At 41.6% G+C, this 25,020-nt stretch overlaps 1 protein-coding gene across 4 annotated transcripts in view; it reads left to right on the top strand.

The window, feature by feature from the left end:
* KIF6 (kinesin family member 6) overlaps positions 1-25,020 on the top strand; it is a 352,942-nt gene that overhangs the window by 118,224 nt on the left and 209,698 nt on the right. For all 4 annotated transcript variants that reach the window (XM_053305319.1, XM_053305322.1, XM_053305332.1 and 1 more), the window contains exons 8-10: positions 8,157-8,300; positions 9,774-9,860; positions 20,054-20,157. In XM_053305319.1, the coding sequence (XP_053161294.1) occupies positions 8,157-8,300; positions 9,774-9,860; positions 20,054-20,157 (335 nt within the window). The remainder of the gene's footprint in view (positions 1-8,156; positions 8,301-9,773; positions 9,861-20,053; positions 20,158-25,020) is intronic.

Here is a 25,020-nt window from a genome sequence, read left to right as displayed (position 1 = left end):
TGCTACACAAACCAACCATCATGCATTATTGAGATCACTCAACTTCAACAAAACCAAAACACTGAAGCACTAATTGCCACTCTTCACAGCTTTACAAACCCCTTTACTGAGGACAATCATGATCTCTTCAACCTGGCCACAGTTTTATTTATTTACATTTATATCCCGCTCTTCCTCCAAGGAGCCCAGAGCAGTGTACTACATACTTGAGTTTCTCCTCACAACAACCCTGTGAAATAGGTTAGGCTGAGAGAGAAGTGACTGGCCCAGAGTCACCCAGCTAATATCATGGCTGAATAGGGATTTTAACTCGGGTCTCCCCGGTCCTAGTCCAGCACTGTAACCACTACACCACGCTGGCTCTCAAAGACAAAGTCATTCCTGAGAAACTCAAAGACGATACCTGTAAGCAAAGTGAAATTGGTAAGAAGCTACTCGAAAGTTTTGTATCTGAACATATAAACCAGGGCAACATCAATCTGTGGGCTCCAGTGAGAAAACGTAAGCTTCAGACCTTTAAGAACACTGGAGGAAAACAAAAAGTGATTGCTGGGGATAGGACAGTTGAGCTGAAAGAAGACAGAAACCTTTTTGCTTGAATATTATTGGTGACAAAATCCAGATCAGAAATAAATCTTGAAGATTCTATAGGGAAACACAAACTCTTGGTTGTACCAAGGTCTATGTTTGCTGCTGACAAACAAAAGCAGCCTGATAGCTTTTCAGGAAAAATTACCCACTGGGGAAGACACATTGCCTGATGATGAGGATGCAGACTAGCCATGAACAAGTTAAAAACAGAAGCCATTCATAGTGAGCCTAATCAGTCAGCTGGATTTGAGATGGGCTTTGTAGATGGGATCACAGAACTCTAGTCACTTCATAAGCCTGACAACATTAAAAACTGTGGCCAGCTTGCTGAACATTTTACAGATTATTTTCTATCAAAATACAAAAACTGTGATGAACCTTATGTGGTATTTGATCACTATGACGTTGGTAGTTGATTGCTATCACTCAAGACAGCAGCACATGAAAGAAGACAATGGGAACAACTGGTGATAGCTTACCACATCACGGATACAACAATCATGGCAAAATCAACAATGAAGTGACTTCTTTCACATGTGAGAACAAAGATGGAATTAACAAATTACTTGTCAACGAAGATTCTTTAAAAAGCACATACAAATGGTAAAAATGTGGTAGTGGAATGGGTATGTGAATGCAGAGCTACACAGAGAGATCTGAGCCATCTTCAAAGTAATTAGGAAGAAGTGCATACAAAGCTTTTGCTTCCAGCTCCTGATGCAACAAAGGGGGCTTCCAGAATCAACATTCATTCATCAGACACTGATGTTTTTGTGCTAGCTTTTCGAAGATACCCAGAATTATGCGCTGAAACCAATTTTGTTATTGGAAAAGGAGAGTTGTACTGCACTATTCCCATATATGAAGTTATTGGACCAAGCAAGGTTTCTGCTTTGCCTGGCTTACATGCTATCAGTGGAGCAGACAATAATGTAGGTTTTGCAGGGAAAGGCAAACTAAGTTTCTGGAAAGCTTTCAAGAATGCCAATGATCGTATTATAAATGCACTTGCAAGCCTGGGGAAGGATTTACTCCCCAGTGGTAGTACATTTGCTGCCCTTGAAGAATTTATATGTCAGGTTTACTTGCCTCGTACACAGATCTCACAGGTTGATAAGCTAAGGTGGTGGCTGTTCATGAAGAAACAAGCTCAATCTGAGTGCCTTCCATATACAAGAGATGTGTTATACCACGCAATACTACGAGCACACAATTGAGCAATTATTTGGAATAATGATAGGATTGTGAAGCATGTAGTCCCATCACCTGAAAAATATGGTCGGAAAATGGAAGGGGATTTCTGGTTACCAATAATGACTGATCAACTTCCAGCTCCAAAGGCTGTACTTCAGTTGGTGAGGTGTGGATGCACTATCTCCAGATGCCAGGGAGGAAGATGCAGCTGTTGTAAAGCAGGTTTGATCTGCTGCAACATGTGTTCCTGTGCATCTCAAAATACACAGAAGAAGAGGATGCTTGTGACAACATGACAGAGAATGAAGATCCAGAGGCCAAGGAGCTAGAGGAAGGAGGATCTCGAGGAAGAAGCAAACTAATACCCATAATGTGATGCGCCAAAGTGCAACCCCACCTTTTATTAATTATGAACATTTTTCATATGCTGTAATATTAATTAGGTGTAAGATAGTTCATTTTTGTCAAAACACTTATGGAAAACTTGTATTAAAAGTCACTTATGCAAAATGTTTATTATCTATCTGCTTAATTATTCATTAACAACTTTCACAGATCAGCACGACAGTCAGGGGAGATTCTCAGACTTCCCACATGTGTTTTTTGTTGTTTTTTAGGAATCTTGAAGAGAACTATGTAGGTGGTTTGTTTCCATCTCAAAAATCCCACGGCATTGTGCATGCTCCAGTACTAGATGTGAGCGGTGGTGGTGGTGGATATTTCTATCAACTTTTCCCACACCCACACCATGCATGATTTTATAGACTGTTATCATGTCTCCCCCTCAGTTATCTTTTTTCTAAATTAAATACCCCTAGGTGTTGTAGTCTTACCTCCATAAGGAAGGTGCTTCAGGCCCCTGATCAGCTTGGTTGCCCTCTTCACCTTTTCCAGATCTACAATGTCCTTCTTAGGATATGGTGACCAGAACTGAACACAGTACTCCAAATATGGCCACACCATAGATTTGTATAAGGGCATTATAATATTAGCAGTTCTATTGTCAATCCCCTTCCTAATGATCCCTAGCATGGAATTGGCCTTTTTCACAGCTGCTGTACATTGAGTTGACACTTTCAATGAGCTATTCACAACAACCCCAAGATCCCTCTCATGGTCAGTCACTGACCGCTCAGATCCCATCAGCGTATATGTGAAGTTGGGGTATTTTGCCCCAATATGCATCACATAACGCTTGCTAATACTGAACTGCATTTGCCATTTTGTAACCCACTCCCCCAGTTTGGAGAGAACCTTTTTGAGCTCCTCACAATCTGTTTTGGATTTCCCTACCCTAAATAGTTGAGTGTCTTCTACAAATTTGGCTACCTTGTTACTTACCTCAATTTCTAGATCATTGATGAATAAATGAAAAAGCACTGGTCCCAGTACTGATCCCTGGGGGACCCTACTTCTTTCTTTCCTCCATTGTGAAAACTGTCCTTTTATTCCTATCCTGTTTCCTGTCCTTCAACCTGTTACTAATCTTACCTATCCCCTTATCCCATGACTGCTAAGTTTTCTCAAGAGTCTTTGATGAGGAACTTCCCCTGAGCTCTTCACCTCATCCTCCATGTGGCAGGGTCCTGGACCTGAGGTAATTTCAACGAGATATGCATAGCCCAGATTATGAAACCTGATCTTTGGAACACGAGGTGCTCCTTGTGTCCAAATGACCTTATCCAACATTTTTGGCATCAGTTACCTTAGTAAAGAGATGGGGCAAGCGTTGCCACAGTTGGTGCCTTTTCTGCTACACTGTAGTGATGACCTCTAGTTTCCCTCTTCTTCTTTTGCTCCTTTCAATTTTTTTCCATTTCCCTCTCTTTGGGGCAGCCTTAAACGCAGCATTCTTGCTTTATGAGCTAACAAGGCAGGGATGAGGTTTTCCAGTCTATTGGTCACAGATTCTTTATTGTGTTTAAGAGGTGGTGATAATATCAAACCATGAATGCAAAGGAAGTGTTAATTGAGGTTGAAGGCAGCTTTGTGGGGAAAAGTGTGATCTGTGACTAATCGAGTTCCTCTCCCAAAATATCCATTCAGAATAATTCATATCCGGTACACCTGTTACAAGTAACTCTGGAAGGGTGATGGTGAAGATAGATGGACATTCTCAGGCTTACAGCCAGAAACGTTTATCCAAAAAGCTTTAGAAAGCGATGAATAAACTTACGTCTTGAGCTGAAAATCGACAAAGCCTATGCCTCTAAAACAAAAAAGAGACATTGAAGACAGCTTCTCCAGAATTCAAGGCACTGATATATAGGCAGAAGTCAAATACCAAAAAGAGACCTCTTGAGGAGGTTTTACACCACATCTGCACCACCACCACCACCACACACAAAAAAATTAAAATCAAATATGAAAACCAATGGAGGGGCAGGCTACTATGATGGAGAAATTTCAAGTCATGATGGAAATTACTCTGATCTGATGACCCAGTTTTGAAAGGATTGAGGGCTGTGTTCAGAACTTCAGTATCAACGTAATAGCCTTATGACAGAAGACATGCTCAGGGAGTACAAAGCGGTACCCCAAAGTCAATGATACCTGCAGCAGCACAGCAATAGACAGGAGGATGCACTAGTTTTAAGGCCCCATATTTACCATCCCAGGGGTATTCTTGTGAAATGGAAAACCATGCCCCGCCATGTGGTTAGTGGATTCCAGTTTGGGAGTAATGGAGCTGACTAAACCAAAGTTTATAGTAATCCTGGTTGTACAAGTTTTGCTGAAAGTTCCCAAATTGCTTGTAGTCCCTTCAGGGCAATGTTTGCTGGCCAATCTAGTTTGGCTGAAATAGTCATAGTATCCAGTACAAAGATTCCTGGCTGAGGTAGAAGTTATATTGCTTCTTGTTGATTTCAGATCTTCTGTTCCAAAATAATGGAGAACTCTTCTTTTATGCTGATCTTAGCTTACACCCCAAGGTATGGAGTTTGATGTGGTTTATGATACACTTTTGAATACTTTATTCAGCTGAGTAGTGGAGGTTTGACACAATCCTCAATAATGACTCTGTCTGCCATCTCAGCCTTTCGTTCTCAGATAGTTTTTGTCAGTGTCCAGGAAACAGTTAGATACTAAATTACAAAATTAAGTGTAAAAGATTCTCATCAGAGGCACAGCCGCTGGTGCAGGCCACCTGCAGGCGGCTGCCAAAGCTGGCCATCAAAAGGTGCCGGCCTTCAGAGGTGTGACTGAGGGCTGGGACCAATTTATTAACTTGAATGGCTGGAAAGAAGGCTCCTGCTCACTTCATTGTTACCTAGTATTTAGTTAGGCCTGGTACAGGTATGTGTTTTGGGCAAAACAGAGATGAGGAGGTGGGGGATGACCCTGGGGCAGCTATACCAGTGGTGGTGGGGAATTGACATAGATATGGCATTGGTAGGCCAGTGGGCTGTTATAGGGGAGGGGAACTCAGAAATTTAATTGCTGTTTCCCCTTCCAGCAGGCCTACTACCTCTTTGATTCTGGAGAGCAATGCCACTCACCCACAGAACCTCACCTTATTACTCTGTAATGCGAGGTCAGTTCAAAATAAATCTGAGGTAGTCCATGACTTGATTATGGATGAAGGAGCTGATCTGATATGTATTACAGAGACCTGGGCAGGATAAGCTAGTGGTCCAGTTTGGTCCCAGCTTCTCCCAGAGGGTTACTCCATGGTAGAGCAGGTGAGAGGATGTGGGGTGGCTGTGGTCTATAAGAATAACATTTCCCTTGCCAGGATCCCTGTCAGGGATTTGGCATATACTGAATGTATCTAGGGACCAGGGATAGACTGGGACTTCTGCTGGTGTACCGATCACCCGCTGCCCAGTGGAGTCCCTAACTTCGTTGACAGACCTGGTTGCTGAGTTGGCATTGGAATATCCCAGGTTGTTGGTAGTGTGGGACTTTAATGTTCATTTGCGACTGGGTTGTCGGGGGTTGCTCAAGAGTTCTTAGCGACCATGATGACTGTGGGCCTATCCCACTTGGTCTCTGGTCTGACACATGATGCTGGTCGCACGCTTGATTTGGTCTTTTGCTCTGATCAGGGTGGTGTTCCGTGGGTGAGGACTCCTGTCGTCTCCCCATTGTCATGTACGGATCACCTTCTGGTTAAGGTAGAACTTACAGCCATAACCCACCTCTGCAACGGTGAAGAACCTATTAGTTTGGTCTGCCCGAGGATATTATTGGCTCCAATAGGATTCTAAGACGCCTTGGAGGGATTTAGGGTTGGCTCTGGTAACAATTCTGTTGATGCTCTGGCACAAAGATGGAATAATGAACTTACTAGAGCAGTAGACACAATCGTGTCTAAGCGTTCTTTCCAACTTGCTTTAAATACAGCCCCATGGTATTTGGATGAGTTATGGGAGGTGAAGCGGCGAGGTAGACTATTAGAGCACAAGTGGAGGAAGACTCGGTGCTAGTCTGATTGGGCACAACACAGAGCACATTTGAAGACCTATGCTCTGGCAGTACAGGTGGCAAGGAAGCAGTTCTTTTCTGCCCGCATTGCTTCTGCAAATTCACATCCAGCTGAGTCGTCTAGGGTTGTGAGGGGGCTTGTATATAACCCTCCCCCTTGAATTAAAACTTGGAACCATCAGTCGTTTGCTGTGACATCTTTAACAACTTTTTAGCGGATAAAATCCCTCAGATTCAGGCTGAGTTGGATTCCACAGTTACTGCAGAGTCTACTGTGGAGGTGTCCAGCTTCTCCTCTTATGGGATTAGATTGGATCATTTTCAGTTTGTGACTCCTGAGGAAGTGGACAAACCGCAGATTATCTAGACCCATTTCAAACTGGCTTTCATGTGGGCTATGGGGTCGAGACTACCTTGGTCAGCCTGATGGATGATCTCCAACTGGCAGAGTGTGACTCTGCTGATCCTTTTGGATCTCTCTGCAGCTTTCAATACCATCGACCATGGTATCCTACTGGACTGCCTGAGGGAGGTGTTATTGGGTGGTACTGTTTTACAGTGGTTCCGCTCCTAACTCTCTGGCAGATTCCAGATAGTGTCGCTTGGAGACTGTTGTTCTGCTAAGCGAGAACTGAAGTGTGGCGTCCCACAGACTCTATACTGTCTCTAATACTTTTCAACATCTACATGAAACCACTAGGAGAGATCATCAGGAGGTTTGGTGCTAGGTGTTATCAATATGCTGATGACACCTAGATTTTCTTCTCCATGCCAGCCTCATCAGGAATTGGCATATCTTCCCTAAATGACTGCCTGGAGGCAGTAATGGGCTGGATGAGGGATAACAAACTGAGGCTGAATCCAAATAAGTTGGAGGTACTGACTGGGCAGCCAGGACCTGAGAGATGGTTTAAATCTGCCTGTTCTGGATGCGGTTACACTCCCCCCGAAAGATCAGGTACGTAGCTTGGGAGTGCTCCTGGACCCAAAGCTCTCCCTGGTTTCTCAGGTGGAGGAAGTGGCCAGGAGAACTTTTAATCCCCTTTGACTGATACGTCAGCTACATCCATTTCTAGAGGTGAATGACCTTAAAACAGTTGTACCTATGCTGGTAACCTCCAGGCTTGACTACTGTAATGCACTCTATGTGGGGCTGCCTTTGTACGTAGTCTGGAAACTACAATTGGTGCAGAATGTGGCAGCCTGATTGGTCTCTGGGACAACAAGAAGGGACCACATAACACCGATTCTAAAAGAACTGCACTGGTTGCCGATATGTTTCCAGGTGAAATACAAAGTGCTGATTATTACCTATAAAGCCCTTAACAGCTTGGGTCCAGGCTATTTGAGAGAGAGCCTCCTTGTCATAATCCCTTCCACCTGTTAAAATCTTCTGTAGAGGTCCAGTTACAGTTACCACCGGCTTGTTCGGTGGCAACCCTGGCCTGGGCTTTCTCTGTGGCTGCCCGAGGGCTTTGGAATAAGGTTCTTGCTGAATAAGAGCATCTCTTTCTCTGTTTTCAGGAAGAACCTCAAGACCCTCCTGTTCTCTCAGGCTTTTAATTGGAATTAATTTTAATAATTTTTAAAACTTGTTTTAATAGTTTTATTATATTGTTTTTATTGTCATGTATTTTAGTTTGTGATTTTTAAACATTTTAAATTTTGTACACCACCTAGAGATATGGAGGTATAAAAATAAGAAAAGGTAGGGTTAAAACCATGGTTAGTAAGACTCTTGGTGCAAATGTTGGAACATGCAGTTACACAGTAAGTCTTAGGGCAAGTGTTTTATATTTGCTAATGTGTAACACCATTCCATTCCATTTGTACATCTTCTCAGCTGTAAAGTAAGCCGTTACTGTGTTAGAAAGAGCAGCCTAAATGGTCAAGAGCAAAATAATACAGAGTTTTAACAAGATTTTCAATTGTTCTTATTGCAGGTAATCATTGCCCTTTCAGAGAAAAACAGGTCTCATATCCCCTACAGGAATTCTATGATGACCTCAGTGCTACGAGACAGCCTAGGAGGGAATTGCATGACTACGATGATTGCAACGCTCTCAATAGAAAAAAGGAACATAGATGTATGTTCTTGCTTTTCTCATTAGGAACTGTTTTAAGAACAGCACTGCTGGATCAGGTCCAACGCCTATCTAGTCCAGCATCCTGTTTCACACAATGGCCCACCGTATGCCTCTGGGAAGAGGTGAGGGCATGCTCTCACTCCTGCTGTTACTCCCCTGCAACTGGTAATGAGAGGGATTGTGCCTCTGAGGCTAGAGGTGGCCCAAAGCCACTGGACTATTAGCCATCGATAGACCTGACCTCCATGAATTTGTCTAAGCTCCTTTTAAAGCCATCAAAGCTGGTGTCCATCATCATATCCCATGGCAAAGAATTCCATAGATTAATTATGTGCTGTGTGAAAAAATACTTCCTCTTGTCAGTCCTAAATTTCCCAACCTTCAGTTTCATGGGGTAGCCCCTGGTTCGAGTCTTATGAGAGAGGGAGAAAAATTTCTTTCTGTCAAATAATTCTCCCTGTGCATAATTTTATACGCCTCGATCATGTCTCTCCTTAGTCACCTCTTTTCCAAAGTAAAGAGCAGAATAACACAGGAAGTTCTGAACCTCCTGCGGTGCTGTGGGTGTCTAAAACAGCACCTTCAGTGTTTCACAAGTGTACTTTTGCACCAGTACTTAAAATTGTGTGATCACGCTTGTGCAACAAGGCTTCTGTGGGAAGCAGGGCAGGTGGTTTAGAACTTCCTGCATTGTCCGCCAATATTTTTAATGCATATATTTACTTTAATCCAGACATATTTATCATATTATGATTTATATTATTTTCATATAAATCACAATGTTGATGCAGTTCTAGCATAAAATCATGGCTTGTGACATAGCACTAGCATGGCAGTTGGCAATCCCCATTATGAAGCTTCCATATTGCCAACAAATTTCTTAGGTTTATTCACTAGTAATGGCAAATAAGTTGACTAGTGGTGAAATCCTTTCATCTGTGTGTTTCTCATTTTATCAGTGATTACAGGCTGACATCAGTGTGTAAATTTATCTCTTGAAGTGTGCCACCTTTCCATTTCTGAAGTTGCATCCTCCTTAGCTCACCAAAATTTAGGTTTAAAAAGCCTTTAAGGCATGTATCAATCTTATTTGATTTCATGATTGCAAGTAACTGACCACTATGGGCAGAACTAGATGTGACGTGAAATTCAGATTCTCTGCTGAAAACAGACCTCCCACATCCAGTTTCTCATCTTCTGCTCTTAATGTTTTGTTTCTAAAGTTCATAAGGTGATCTAATCATGCTGTCCATTTTCCTGCCCACTTCTAGTAGCAGTTAATATGGACCTGAAAAACAAATGATGCAATAAGATCACATCACGTATTTTAAGGAAAGTTGATTATTTTTTTCCAGGTGGTACTGATTTTTGTTAGGACTATATCATGATAAAGCAGCAAAAATTGCTGCTTCAGTTTGTTATTCATAGTACACATACCTGTTCACATGGCTTCATATTATTTTGTTCTTTTAGGAATCTATATCAACTTGCAGATTTGCACAGCGAGTTGCCCTTATAAAGAATGAAGCAGTTCTCAATGAAGAAATTGACCCCAGACTGGTAAAGCTTTTTGATGATGATTTAGAATTGCTGATAATTTCATAATTAATTATACCTCATGGATATGGTGCTGAAAGTACTTGTAGTCTCATGTGTTGCAAATATTGATTGATTGCATTTGTATTCTATCTTCTGGAACTCAAGGAGAAAGACATAGGATTGGAGAACCCTCAAGGACATACTTTCAGGAGGCACAGGTGTTTGTAGAGGGAAGAATGGTCATCAAAAACCACCCCTTCTCCTCACACAATACAAAACTTTGGCATGTCTGCAGAAAGTTAATTTGACTGTTGGCCTGCACTCGAAAACTTTTTCAGCTTAGCTTCAAGATACTGGGTATAAATCTCCTACCTACCAGATATCATAGTGCAGGCTCCAAAACTGGGTTCTGTGCCTCTCTCCTTAGTTCTTTTTTTACCTCTACAGCAGCAGCACAATCAGGAACCTTGGAGTGTGGTTTTCACTCTCTTGAGTGAGCTTGGCGCTTTCACTTTTTTCCTCCTTTTATTCCATTTCTACTCTTAAGTTGCTGTTTTTTGTTTACTTTTATTTTATTTTATTTTATTTTATTTTATTGCACCGTGCTCTTCCTTCCCTCATCTCTTGCCACCACCTCACCTGGAAATTTCTCACCATTGACAAACATAATAGTGGCTGGGTGAAAAGCACAGTGTTCTGATTTTCCTGTCTCTGGGCACTCCTATGGGAAAAGGTTCTCCAGGCTCTATATAAGATGGTCCAGGAATTCCATGATCCCTCAGACAAGGCCTTACCAGCTCTGAGGATGTAGTCTTCAACAGATAAATTGAGATACACTTCAGCAGAGTGGAGCTGTTCTGGGGCACAACACCATTTATGTTGTTTACATGAGCTACAACTGCCAACATTGCATTGTGTAGGATGTGAGCAATTTTACCTAAGAATGAAACTTTAATGCAGATCTTTTCTGAAGTGGAAGCATTATCATACTGTCATTCCAATTTATTTGTAGAAATAGTGGTTTTTGCAGCCTGATCTTCTAAATACTTTTTGGGGCTGATTTAAATTGTGTTTATTTCCAACGAAGTTGGCATTGGATTGCAGCTGTGTGGCATCTGTCATGATGAAGATGTATATTAAAAATTCCTAACTTAAATTGGTTCTCTATGTTGCTCTGAGGGTTTTTGGAGCTCCAGACAGTAGCAGGAGTTGGCTTTTGTATTTTTATTTTTTAAATTCTGGGGCAGATTGCAGCTGGGTTTTTAAAAAAAGCATCTTCGGGCATCTGTCTGCCCACCCGCCTACTTGCTTGCCTGCCTATGCATTTATTTTTCATTTTTTAAAAGTTTTAAGCCGTTTTCTAAGCTTACGTTAAAAAAAATAAAGCTGCCAATTTCCAGGTTTGTCCTGCAATTCTCTGATGTAATGCCAGAGAATCACAGTGATGTCACGTTACTTTTCTTCCGGGTTCCACACAGTAAGTATTTCCCAGTTACTTTTGAAATTTAATTGAATGTTTGCGGGGAAGAAACTGATCCTGACATTCTGAATGGTCCAAAGGACTCCGAACTGACATTTGTGGGATCGGGTCTGATTGGTTCAGACCGGATCCCGACATTTGTGATAGTGCGCAGATCTAGTAAGAATAAAAAATGGAGGATCAAACTAACGGGCTGAAGAAACAGCACCTTGCCCTCTGTTGGTAAAAGGTGGCAATTTTAAGCATATTTGAAGCATACTTCAAGCCCTCAAGCCAATTTATTAGTTTCTGCCAAGCCAATGATCTCTTCATTGCTAACACATTCGTCAAATGACCAAAGCACATGGGCGTAACTATGATTAGACAAGGGGAGACAGTCTGGGGCCCACTGCCTCAAAGGGCCCCCCGAGACATGTCACATTACTCCCAATTGCCCGCCCAACTACCCAGCCCCAAGGCCCCTCAGCCAGCCCTCCTGGACGGCAATCTAAGCAGCCAGCCTGCAAGCTGCTAGAGAGCTCCTTCTCTCGCCACCTCTCAGCTGATCGGCAGGTGGGCAGGGCTTCCAGAGAGGTCTCCATGCAGGCAGCCAGCCAGCAAGGAAGGAAGGAGGCAGGGCGAGTGGCCATCGCTGGCTGCCTCTTACCCACCACAGTTCTCTGCAGACCCTCTGCCGAGCACAGACCAGCCTTTGCCTGCTTAGTAATGCTAACTGGGCAAAGAGGCACCTTTTACGGTGGTGATTCTCTTTATTTAGCGGGGGAGAGTAACTGGCCCTATCCACCCCCAGCACAGTACTTCCAGTGACTGTTGCTGGTGTCTATCTTATGTTTCTTTTTAGATTGTGAGCCCTTCAGGGACAGGGATCCATCTTATTTGTTTGTTATTACTCTGTGTAAACCGCCCTGAGCCATTTTTGGAAGTGCAGTATAGAACTATAATAATAATAATAACAACAACAACAACAATGGAGGTATGCTGTGAATGATGGAGGTATGATGTGAATTCCTTTTTGTGGTTACCCCTCCCCCCCATATATAAGGATCTGTTTGCCATAGGGCTTTGATATGGGGAGGGCGGAGAGAATGAGCAGTCTCTGGATATTTGAAACAGATTGGAAAATTTGTTGGCTTTTTAAAAAACTATCTAAAAAGTCCTATAAGTAGCTTGTTTGATGGCAGAAAATTACAAAAATTTCTGGAAAAACAATATTATATTTATATTCATTCCTTCATTTATAAATGCACTTATGTTCAATTTGTTTTGCAACCCAGAAGATCTGAGTGAGAACTATGAAGCATGTGTTGCGCTATTATTTTATTTTTCTTTAGAAATGCCAAGCTGGTTGGGTATGTCCAAAAACCTCACTCACACTATTTACACTGTATGTCATCAGTCAGTATGATTCTGAAATGATATGAAATGTTAAGGAGGCTATGAACATGCTGATTTGCCCCCCAGCCCCACACCCCACTAGGGATGACCCTGCTTCTGAGCACCTGCAGAGAGTGGTTTTTATCTCAGTACAGTGAGAGACCACAACCAGCCCTACTTCCACATTGGGGAGCAGGGAAAATGACTTTTAGGACAGAGGGCATAGCTTCAGGAGCTCCTTGAGCCCTGGCATGTCTCATCTATCTTAAAATTTTACCAAGAAGAGACAGATTCCTCATCCCTCCCCCCCCACCTCTTTTTATTCTGAGGAATGGTGCTAATTCTTGCTCTTTTCTCTATTTCTCCCCATCTATCTTACTTGCTTCAGTGGAACTTACTGGTCTCCTATAGGGAGCAAAATATGCTGGGAGCACAAATTAGTTTGGGACTTACTGGTCTCCTATAGGGAGCAAAATATGCTGAGAGCACAAATTAGTTTGGTTTGCTTTACATCCCTGAGCATGTGCAATCCTATATGCACTTACCAGGAAAAGATCTCAGACAGTTGAATGCAATGGAGTTTATATTTAAGTAGACGTGCTTTCCTTCCTAGTAAGTGTTTCACTGAAATGCACTTCCAGCTAAATGTAGTTAGATTTGCTGCCTGAGGCTGCAATTCTCCACACACTTACCTGGGACTTTTATACACAGCAGGCTTTACTGCAAGTTTACTGGAAGGCTTTACTGCAAAATTGAAGTTGTCCCAAAGAACCAACGCAAAATAGTGGATCTTTTTTTACTCCGGATATAAATCAGGTTACACTCTAATGACCAGTGAAAAACCTGAATTGCGTGTGAACTGCTCCCCAATAACTTGCAGGGACATCAGGGTAAATCTGGCCAACATGTGAATGCACCACCTCTATTCCAGAGGAGATGTGTATTAAAGGGCTTTAAAAGCCCCATGTGAAAAATCTCCTGGAATCAAACTTTACTGAATTTGTTCAGAATTCTGAGAAAACATACATAGGCTCACACTGCATGGTTGACAGTCTCCTTTGCTAATCTGCAGTGAGGGGCCAATTTTAATAATTAGTGTTTCTAGTGTGTTCTAGGCATTAAAAGTAGCACAAATATATAGTATTCGATGTATATCACTATATATTGTGAAGTGTGCATGCGTGTATTCAGTGAAATGTATTTCCAAGCAGCATACTTATTTTGAAATATCATACTTAAATCCTTGGGGGCCTGGGGTGTACGGAGGCCCTGGACTTTGAGTGGGGGAGCATTTTAAAATCTCATCTCTGGGCCCAATCCAACCTTGCTATGCCCCTGCCAAAGCGGCACCTATACACATGAACATCACCAGATGGAGTACATAGAAATCAAATTGATTACATTATTGGTACAACGAAGTGGAAGAGCTCAGTTACAACAGCAAAGACATGGCCAGGGGCGGATTGTGACACAGATCACAAACTGCTCATGTGCAAGTTCCAAGTCAAGCTAAAGTGGAAAAACAAAGCTATTCAGCTCCTACAATATGATCTTGAAAATGTACCCACCATTTTCAAGGAGAACATCAGGAACCGCTTTGAAGTTCTGAACCTCACTGACAGGGAGCCAGAGGAAATGTGGAATGAAATCAAAGAAGTTGTTAAGGACAAATGTGAAAAGAGACTGCCAAAGACGAAGAAACAGAAGAAAGCAAAATGGATGTCAGAACAGACGGTAGAAATCGCCCAGAAGAGGAGGGAAGCCAAATTCAAGAAAGATAAAGACCTCAGGAAGGAACTTAATAGGGAATTTCAGAAAGCTGTTAGAAGAAACAAGGAGACAAGCTGTTAGAAGAGACAATGACATCTGTAAAGACCTTGAGGATGGAAATATACATGGAAAAACAAGGCACATTTCCAAAAGATCTCTGAACTCAGAAGGCGGTTCCGACATTGAACTGGTATGTTAAGGGATGCCAAAGGACAGATAGTAACTGATTCAGAGAAGATCAAACAGAGATGGAAGGAGTATACTGAAAATCTGTACAGCAAGGATGTCAACATCCAAGATGCTCTAGAAGATATTCCCTACTTGCCAGAACCTCTAATACGGGAAGATGAAGTTAGATCAGCACTCCGGTCATTACCAAGTCGGAAGACTACAGGAACTGATAGAATAGCTGCAGAAATATGGCAGGCAACAGAAGAAGAATCAGTCAAGGCTCTAACCAGACTATGCCAGAAAATTTGGAGAACGACACAGTGGCCAACAGATTGGAAGAGGTCAGTCTACATACCCACATCAAAGAAAGGAGACTTAACAAATGCTGGTTCAGGCTGGTTTCAGAAAAGACCGAGGAACAAGACATATCATTGCTGATGCATGCTGGATATTTGAGAAAGCCAAAGAATACCAGAAAGAAGTCAATCTGTGCTTTATTGACGGCAGAAAAGCCTTCGATTGTGTCGGCCATGTCAAGTTGTAGAATATCCTTAGAAAAATGGACGTCCCAGAACACCTCATTGGTCTCATGAGTAACTATACACTGGACAGGAAGCCACAGTCTAGATGGAACATGGTGAAACAGACTGGTTCCAGATCAGCAAAGGAGTAAGACAAGGCTGTACACTCTCTCCTTCTTTATTCAATTTATATGCCCAACATATACTGAGAGAAGTGGGATTGGAAGAAGATGAGTGTGGTTTTAAAGTTGGAGGAAGAAACATTGCTGTGCTGATGACACCACTCTGATAGTTGAGAATGCGGATGATCTGCAAGCTCTAGTAATGAAAGTCAAGGAGCACAGTGAAAAAATGGGACTACAACTAAATGTAAAGAAGACAAAACTAATGTCAATGCGTACAGCAACCAGCTTCAGAATTGACAATGAAGACATTGATGTGGTGGATAGCTTCTGCCTTTTAGGATCGATTGTCAACAGTAAAGGATCCAGCAGTCAAGAAATACGCTGCAGACTATTGCTCAGTAGCAATGCAGACTTGCACTCAGACAACAATGAAGGCCTTGGAAAGGGTATTTAGATGCCGAGACGTGTCTACACCTACAAAGATTAGAATCGTTCAGACAGTGGTTTTTCCCGTGACACTCTCTAAATGTGAAAGCAGGACTTTGAAGAAGCAAGATAGAAAAAGCGTTGATGCTTTTGAACTTTGGTGCTGGAGAAGACTTTTGAGGATACCATGGACAGCCAGGAAAACAAACAAATGGATCATAGAATATATCAATCCAGAATTTTCACTTGAGGTACAAATGACCAGGCTCAAACTATCATACTTTGGACACACTATGCGAATATCTAGCTCCTTTGAGAAATCCATAATTCTGGGGAAAGTGGAAAGAAAGAAGAAGAGGCCGACCAGCATCAAGGTGGATGGACTCGATTACAACAGCAATGAATGCACCACTGAGAGACATTAAAGGCCAAGTTGAAGACCGATCATCCTGGAGAGAATCTATCTATGTGGTCGCTAAGAGTTGACACCGACTTGACGGCACTCAATCAATCCCTCTTATTTAACCTAAGGCTTGCAGCCCTGAAATCTGTTTTCAGTTACAGGAATGTGAGTACTAGTAAAGTGGAGTACATAGAACCTATGACCTACAGGCAAGATAATTTCTCACTTTAGAAATAAAACACTGGCTTTCTTAGTTCCTGCTATGGTAATCCAACTATGTATCTGAAGGGAGGGTTTTTGTTTCAGGGTAGAAATGCAGAATGACTTCAGCATGGTGTGGTGTAGCTGAATTGTACCATAAAGACTTGAAAAGTTTCATGCAAAGCTGCAATAGTACCATGTCCTGCTCAGATATCCTGCTTTCAGTGATAGGTCTTTATGTGCCTTAAGCCCTAGCAAGGCTGACCATATATTTTTAACAGGCTATATGCTTTAATTTATTTAAACAGCATTTTTATGTGGGATATTCAGCTGTATTTAAATCTAAAGTGTTGTGTTTTTCAAATAAATCTTGTATATTTGTGGAAAACACTTTCAGGGCAAAGGCAGTTAATCACACTATTACTGATTGACTACTTCTTCGAAATATATCTGCTTTGTTCATTAGAAGTACAAGTTAAAAGCTACTGTAGTATGAGAAAAAGAATTTACACTGAGTTTAGTTTTGGCAGTAACTTTTCTTGGAAAGCTCTAAATCAATGAATGCTATGTTTCTATATTACTTTAGTCAGTGTTTCATTTAATTAGTATTGGTTGTCTTAGACAAGTACAAAAAATGTAGAATCATTCAGAGAAAAAATAAGTTGGTTTTAACAAAGCAGTAGGTCACACTGATTAAAAATTACTTGATGGCCCTAGAGATATTGGATCAGTCACTTACAATAGGGATGTGCACGGAGCTGGCCAGCCTGGTTTAGCTCGAATCTGGTCTGGATTCGAGCCGTTCCCAGGTAGCTCATTTTGGGCTCAGATGAGCCTAGGCCCAGTCCGGCTCATCTGCTAAGCTGCATTGAGGGCTCGATGGCCATACTTGTAAAGGGGGATGAATCTTTTACAAATAAAGGGCTTCCGGGTGCGGGGGAGAGAAAGTCCCCATTTTTACCTTTAAAATTGCACTTTTGCATGGTGTGATGTAGGTAGCAGCGGCCACGGGAAGGATGGGGGCTCCTTCTACCTCCCCGCCTGTCTCCCAAATGATAGCATGCAGAAAGGCCTGATACGTGCCACAGACCATCACGGACTATCATTTGGGAGGAAGGCGGGGAGGTAGAAGGAGCCCCCACTGCTGCCTCCGTCATGACGGAAACAGTGGTGGGGGCTCCTTCTGACTCCCTGCCTGCCTCCCAAATGATAGCGTGGGCTGATGGGAGGGAGGTGGGAAGGTAGAAGGAGCCCCCGCTTTTCTCCCTGCATCTGCTGCAGCCACTGCTGCCCGCATCCCACTGCACTGTGGTGCAATTTTAAAGATAAAAATGGGGACTTTCTCCTTGCCCACCCCCCGCAGCCCTTTACTTGTAAAGGGGAATCCTTGCCAGATTCCCTTTACAAGTTTGTGTCCTGAACAGGAGCTTGGCTTGGTTCACTGCCAGACCAAGCACCCCCCCGCCCCTGATTCAGCTCAAGATCAAGCTGGTTCGCACATCCCTAACTGACAGTGGTTTTCTTCACAATACGTTGTTTCATAATCTTAGAAGTAATGTTCCTATCAAAATGAAACGTACTTTCCTTGACCCATTGAGTAGAACTAAACAATATTTAAATATTTTGACATGGGCCTATTCTCGAGATATTATGCATGCAGTAACTTTTAATACTACATGCCAGTCTTACTTGAAGGGGTCTGTGCGCCTACATCTTTATTACGTTTATTTCCATATTTCACTGAATATTGTTATGCTGTCATTACTGCATCATGTATATATATATTACATAGGCATATTCTTTACAAACAAACATATACTAGTATCTAATTTTCTTCATGAGTTACCAAACCAAGAACCTATTTCCTTTGAAAGCTCTCAGGGTGTCATATTAGGAGAACAGTACCTCTGATAGCTATTTCATCTTGCATTTTGGAGATCAAAAGATATCTTCCTCTGAGACAGGCATCATTTGTGGAATGCTAAATAAATCTCTGCAGCTGCAAAACCTGGAAATAGATAGTTTAGTAGCTACATATATAAAGCCACATTATTTTAATATTATGTTCTGGATACCTAGCCACTCTTAATTAGAAGCTATAATTCTCTGTAGGCATAACACTGCAGACACTGAAGTTGCTTGTAAATTAGTTCTGCCTATTGGTTTTGATTGTAGAATCTTAATGTTTCTGATTTATAGTGCTCGTATACAACTTTAAAATATTTACCCTAAATCTATCTAATCTTTAAAATGTAATTATAACTGATATGATTAATTTTGCATTTGCTAAGCACCAGTTCATTCACCACAGATGGATTATTATATTAATTGATATACATAGTTACTTAACACAGTTCAGTCACTAGTATTAATGGTCACTAGTGTTAATCTTTCCTTCTGAAGTTTTAGAGAATAAAAGTGGTGAAAACATACTATGTTCCAGAATTGTGTATGTATGTAGATCCAAAGTCTCCAAGCTATAACAGATAGTTCTGTGGGAGTGATCTTGTTAGGGTCTCTGAGCTGCTATCTTTCCTTCTCTTGCTATTTTCACTTTTAAAATAATATATATATATTACATTTGCAGTAGTTGAATAGGGCAATCTCTGACCAATGTGACCAAGCTAGGGAATGTTAGCTAGGTGGAGGGAGATGCCAATCTAATTTTTATGCACACTTGTTTTTAAAAAAAAACGACCAAGAAATTTTTAGTCCTAGAGAGGGATATTTTACTCATAATCTACTAATTGGCAAAGCTGTGATACTGCTTTAAATTGTCATTCTACAGCAGTAGCTAAAAATACACGTGATCCACTGTCTATACTTGTAAGTCCTTTCAGAGGCACTAATAAGTAACTGCAGCTCTTAAGAAGCCAAGATGCCATGTTTTCCTAGGAATCATAGAGGTTGGTTTATATTCCAAATGATGACTCACTAGCTACAGATAAACATAATGGAAGTAAAGGGCAAGGGGTGGTGAAGACTAGTGAGGTTGAGCTTGGCCATAAAGCTCATTCGGTGACTTTGAGCCAATCCTTCTCTGTAAGCCTCGCCTACCTCAGGCTGTTGTAAGGATATGGTGGGGACATGTACATTGCCCTGTTTTACTTGGAGGAAGGGTGGGATGAAATGTGGGTGTGTGGTAAATAATTGGACTCTCCATTATCAGCACTAATGGTTTCCCTTTGGAGCATGATTTGTGCAGCTTGCATTCTTGTTTCCAGATGTCTCAAGAATTGGTTTTACTGAATTTTTCTATTTCTGACAGGAGGCCTCGTCTTCCTTTTTCCTTCCAGTATTTTTAAGATAGAGGCACTCCTATGTGCTTTCCTCAGTTCTGGCTGTGAATGGTGACCTGGCTGCAAAGATGGTCTTACAAACCCATGCCTTCCCTTGCTCCAGGCATATTCTAACCCTGCATAGTAAGCGGGGGGGGGGGGGATGCTGCTTTTCAGAGTAGTAGTAATTGATCACAATCGTATTATCTTGTAATTTGATTCTTATTTAAGCTAGCTGTCTTGTAAGAATCATGCTGCTTTTCTGCCTCTTCTAAAACATACAATTTGTTTAATTCATACTGCTTTTATATTTCTATAGGCGAGGGTGGGTGGGTGGTTGAGTGTATGGATCTTTGACAAAATACAAAGATAAGAAGCAGTACAAGACCAGAGAGGAATCCCAAGCAAATTTCAGAGCATGGCCTAGCTATCAGTCAAGAAGTGACACTTGCTTTATTTTTGCAGATGATTGCACGACTGAAAAAGGAAATCCAGGATCTAAAAGATGAGCTGGCCATGGTGACTGGGGAACAAAGACTAGAAGAACTCACGGAAGAAGAGCTACTTCAGTAATTTTTGGTTTTCTGTTATTTGACTTCCCTCACTTTGAGTTTGTTGACATAAGAATCAGTTCAGTCCAGTTCAGATTTTAAATGCAAGTATATTGCACTGATTTCAGTATAACTTACTTCTGGGTAATGTATTTCAGGTGGGACTGTATCTCATTCCTAAGAAAGTAGCAAAATACAATGGCTGTTTGCCATAGCATTGGGTATAGCGGTTGTTGTTTTTTAGTTTCAACCAAGTTTTTTAAGGAAGCTAAGGGAATATGAAGACTGAGAGTGTCTGTCATGTGCTGGTTATAGAGACCCTGCAGGAGGAACTCAATCAAGGCTTCTGTTGGCTCCTGCTTTTAATATCTCCGGCAGTGCATCTGAAATTCCCATTCCCAAATGTGTGAGATGTAGTTGGAAGGGGAAGAAGATGAATTAATGCTGTAATTGAACTAATGGTTTGACTGGTGTACACATCTCCTGGAGACAAGAGGCTGGTGGGAAGAGATGAGGAAAGGATGACTGAGGTTGGACTACCAGTGGTTGTGTTGGTGGCAAGATGATGGAAGGCTTCTAAGAATGTATTTGCAGGCTGTTGGTTGATAGCTTTGGCACGAGCAGGGGCATATCTAGGGTGAGGCAGGCAGGGCATGTGCCCCGGGCACCACTTGAAGGGGGGCGCCATTTTGTAGAATTTTTTTTTTTTTAAAGGCTGCCAAAAACAAAATGGCCACTGTGCATGCTCAGATGGCCTCTGTGAGGCCCCAGGCCTTGCAGAGGTCATTTGAGCATGCACGGTGGCCATTTTGTTTTCAGTGGCCATTTTTTTAAAAAAAAGATTATTTTAAAAAATGGCTACCGCACATGCTCCATTGGTCCCTGCGAGGTCCTAGAGGCCAGCGGGGGGAGGGCAGACCCCCCACGGCCTCTAGGAAGCCCCCTGAAGGGGCTACAGGTAAAAAAAATTTGAAAAATTAATATAATATAAGACACTGTACACATATTCAGATTGGCACTATGTACAGAGAATCAGGGCTTGTGAATAATGAGCTGAATTTTATGAGCTAGGATTGTATTCATTTGCTCTTACTTTGCTTCTTGTGATAAGTGAGTTAAATGTGATGTCTTAATAATATGGTTATTAATGGTGAGTTTGTCTCTGAATCAGTGTGAAATCTTTATTATTAAGGCACACTGGGAGTTTCTTGCTCTCTTTCTCTCATTTTAACTGTCTTTCTGAAATACTAGAATATATTCCAAGCAGTGACACAGTTTACTCTGCATATCCTTTAATTATTTGCAGAGTATCTGGGAAAAGTCAAATTCTCCATTTATTTTTAAAACTTATGTAATGGTGATGCTACAGTACATAGTAGAGAATTATACAGGCACTTCTGTTTAGTTTTCCAAGTATACCTCCACATAGTATTTGGGTATTTCATGAGCCCCAGAATACTGAAATTTGTAGTTTTCCAGCATTTTTTGGTCTGGCTACGTCCACTGCTAAATAGTTTTTTAAATATTAAAAGATTAACAAGCTTGACTTGTATTTTTCAGCTGATATTATGGTGAAGTTATCTGAAAAGATGGGTGTCAGATGTTTGGACAGGGGGCGCAATTTCAGTGTTTGCCCTGGGCGCTATTTTCCCTAGATACGCCTTTGGGCACGAGGGAAGGAGATGGAAGAGAGAAGTTCCATGCTGAGTCACTTCTGGTGAGGAGGGGTGAGAAGCCTGTTAGCCAGTAAGTCAACAGAGTAGCAAGGCAGCAGCTGGAGCCAAGAGGAGCTTGAGAAGGGACTGATTGTACCAGCAAAGAGCAGGTTCCAACTTATATGAGAGCTATGAGTCCTACCCCTTCCTAGAACTTCAAAATAGCCCCAATCCAAGGCAAGTGCCTAAGATAGCTTACCTCTCTTGTGAGTAAGCCTATCAGGATATAGGCCTTGAGTTGTCAACCAGGCACTTCATCTCTGGGTCTGGAGGTCTGCCTGAGCCCTGCATCACCTCCACTCTGGCAGTTCTGGGGATGATGGAGGGAGTTCAGTAGGGGACCAGATCTCTCTGGGATATGCTGTGCCCTTGGCATATCTGGGCTTCACTGGTAAGAAGAGGAGCAACAGCTTGTGTGTCTAGGTTTGAGGAACTTGAGGGGCTTTTGTTGGGACCAAGGCCTTGGTTGTGGCTTTGTCTTCCTCCTCCTCTGAGAGGGCCTTCTCAGGTTCTGTTTATCTTGAGGACATGTATAGACCATCAGTTGTCTTGGCTTATGTAGTGTTTCTAGGAGTGGCTTGATCGTATGAAGCGGGTCCTTCATATGAAGAATGTTACACAGTTGGATCCACAAGATCACATCAGGTCTGAGGGAATCGTGCTTGCCTGACATCCTTCATATCTCTGATTCAGGATACCATTATATGGATGTCAACAGATAACTTGTCCAACAGTTTTGTATGAACAGGCAAGGTATGCAAAATCTTGGTGCCTCTGTATCTAAGCCAGTTTACTATTAGGCTTATCTATCTTCTGGAGGTGACATCCCTCTCCAGTTGCCATCCATATGTGGTGGGTGGTCATGAACCCCACTGCCCACTGAGATCATCTGGAGAGGTCCGTCTGCATTTGCCACTGGTTTGTCTGGTGGCCACTCAGGGATGGGCCTTCTCTGCTGCTGCCCCGAGGCTTTGGAATGCGCTCCCTAGTGAAATAAGAGCCTCCCCATCTCTGACAGCTTTAAAAAAGTCTTTAAAGATGCATCTGTTCACCCAGGCTTTTAATTAATATTGTTTTAATGGTTTTAATGTTGTTTTAAAATATTGTTTTAAAAATTTTAAAGTGTTGTAGTGTTTTAAAGTTTTCATTTTTGTTTTAATTAATGTTTTACTTTCTGTTGTAAACTGCCCAGAGACGTTTTGGGCAGTATAAAAATATGTTTATTTATATATATAAAATAAACATATTTTTTTATATATATATACATCAATCAATCAATCAATCAATCAATCAATCTATATAGCAGGGAAGCATAGCTGCCTAGCCAGTGCATTGAGTAAAACACTAGATGCACAGCACAAATTGCTCTTCAATCAATATCCAGCTGTAATTTATGTTTCAAAGGCTTGCTTGTTGTATTAGTCCAGCAGTGTGAGAGCTGCAGCAGTGCCACTTCTTCATACATGACTAAGTAACATGAAGAGCCCGAGTTCATGTGAGAGGAGCACACTCTGTAGCTTAGTGTTAACCCAGTATCCCAGAACTTGATGCTGAAATAGGGAGGTGTCACAGCATAGACATCTCTCACGTGTTCTGGGGTCTCTTATGCTATCCTAACAGTATGAAAAGGAGCAGTGCTACAGTGACTCCTGTACCGTTGGGGTGATTTGAATACCAGACTGAATGAGAATTATGTGACTAGTTGTTCTGCAGTGGAGATGGCAGAAGGAAGAATGCTCCAAGGAGATACCATTTGTAATTCCATGGATCCATTAAGAGGTTTATGCTTCCTCCCACTTTCCCACATCCAGTTAAGATGAAAAACATCTTAAAATTTCTGTATCAATCAGATAGTAATCTCCCCACCACCATTCTCAAAGCCTGAAACCCATATTGAGAGATCTTTTCACTCCACTGAGAGCAGAACAGACTGCTTTTAACAACTTAGCACCATGGGTCAAATAGCAGTTGGGGAGAGAACAATTAGGGACTGGAAAATGGCACTGGTGAAAACACTGAAGCCCTCTACCAGTATTGGGGCACAGTCCAAGTTGGGATGGGGGGCAACAGTTGCATTTACCCTTTAAAATATGGCAGAGTTTAGTTCACAGATCTCCCATCATCATGCTCTCTTTGTCCCTAGCCCCACTGGTGAAAAAAACAATATTTTCCTTGTTTTCAGCAATAAATTACATTTTATGTGATCTATTCATATTCCATATTTTTATCCATCATTGTTGCTCTCCTCTGAATGAATTTAATTTATTAGTATCTTGTTTAATGTAGTACTCTAAACTGGACACAGTATGCTGGTTGAGGCCTAACCAGTGGCAAATAGAGCAGCATTATTATCTCCTGTGTGTTACATACAATAGTTTTATTCATGCAGTCCCTAATGCCATTTGCCTAAATTGCAACTACATCACATTTTTGTCGTATATACTTAGATTGAAGAGCAAAATTAAATTTAGAACAAAATATACTTAGAACATGATCCAAGAGATCAGGATCTTGTTAGGAGCTGATGTATGTAAACTGTCAACAGGTCTAGGAGCCAAGCTGAGTCTGTTGCGGGGAATTTACTGCTGAGTCAGGAAGCAAGAATTGATGTGGAAAACCAGCACAAATGAGACAGGAGACGAGGTCAGGTAGTCACCAGGGAAAGCAGCCAATAGAAATAGGAATAAATCTAGCAGATAGGAGGAGTGGATTCAGAATCAGGAGTCTGGATCAAAGACCCACAGAAAAGCCATGTATTAATAATTTTGTTTGTTCAACTACTTGTTCACAAGGGCTGCATGGTAACAGCAAGATGATGATCTTGTAATGTATGACAAATTTTGGTTGTTAACAGTGCTAATTGCATCAGACATCTATATGGCATAAGCTAAATTAGACATTGTGTAAGCTAAATTAAGCTTATTGTGTAGGAGAAGGAAATGCTTATCACATAAAGCAGAGCAGATCTATTGTATTCAGGATTTGTTACCCTGCTTTTAAAACTAATTTTCTAAAGTGGCTTACATTTTAAAAAAGCATTACAAACAACAAAATACGCATTAAAAATGAAAGTATTAAAAAAAAAACACACCTCAGCTTTAGAAACTAATGAAATATGGAAGAGTCGATTTTAAAAAATGCCTTCCAGAAAAACAATATCTTGAAA

Source organism: Hemicordylus capensis, chromosome 1 (genome assembly GCF_027244095.1).
Source record: "Hemicordylus capensis ecotype Gifberg chromosome 1, rHemCap1.1.pri, whole genome shotgun sequence".
Classification (NCBI taxonomy): domain Eukaryota; kingdom Metazoa; phylum Chordata; class Lepidosauria; order Squamata; family Cordylidae; genus Hemicordylus; species Hemicordylus capensis.
The sequence above is the reverse complement of the archived record's forward strand: the minus strand, read 5'-3'. Positions and strand labels throughout refer to the sequence as shown.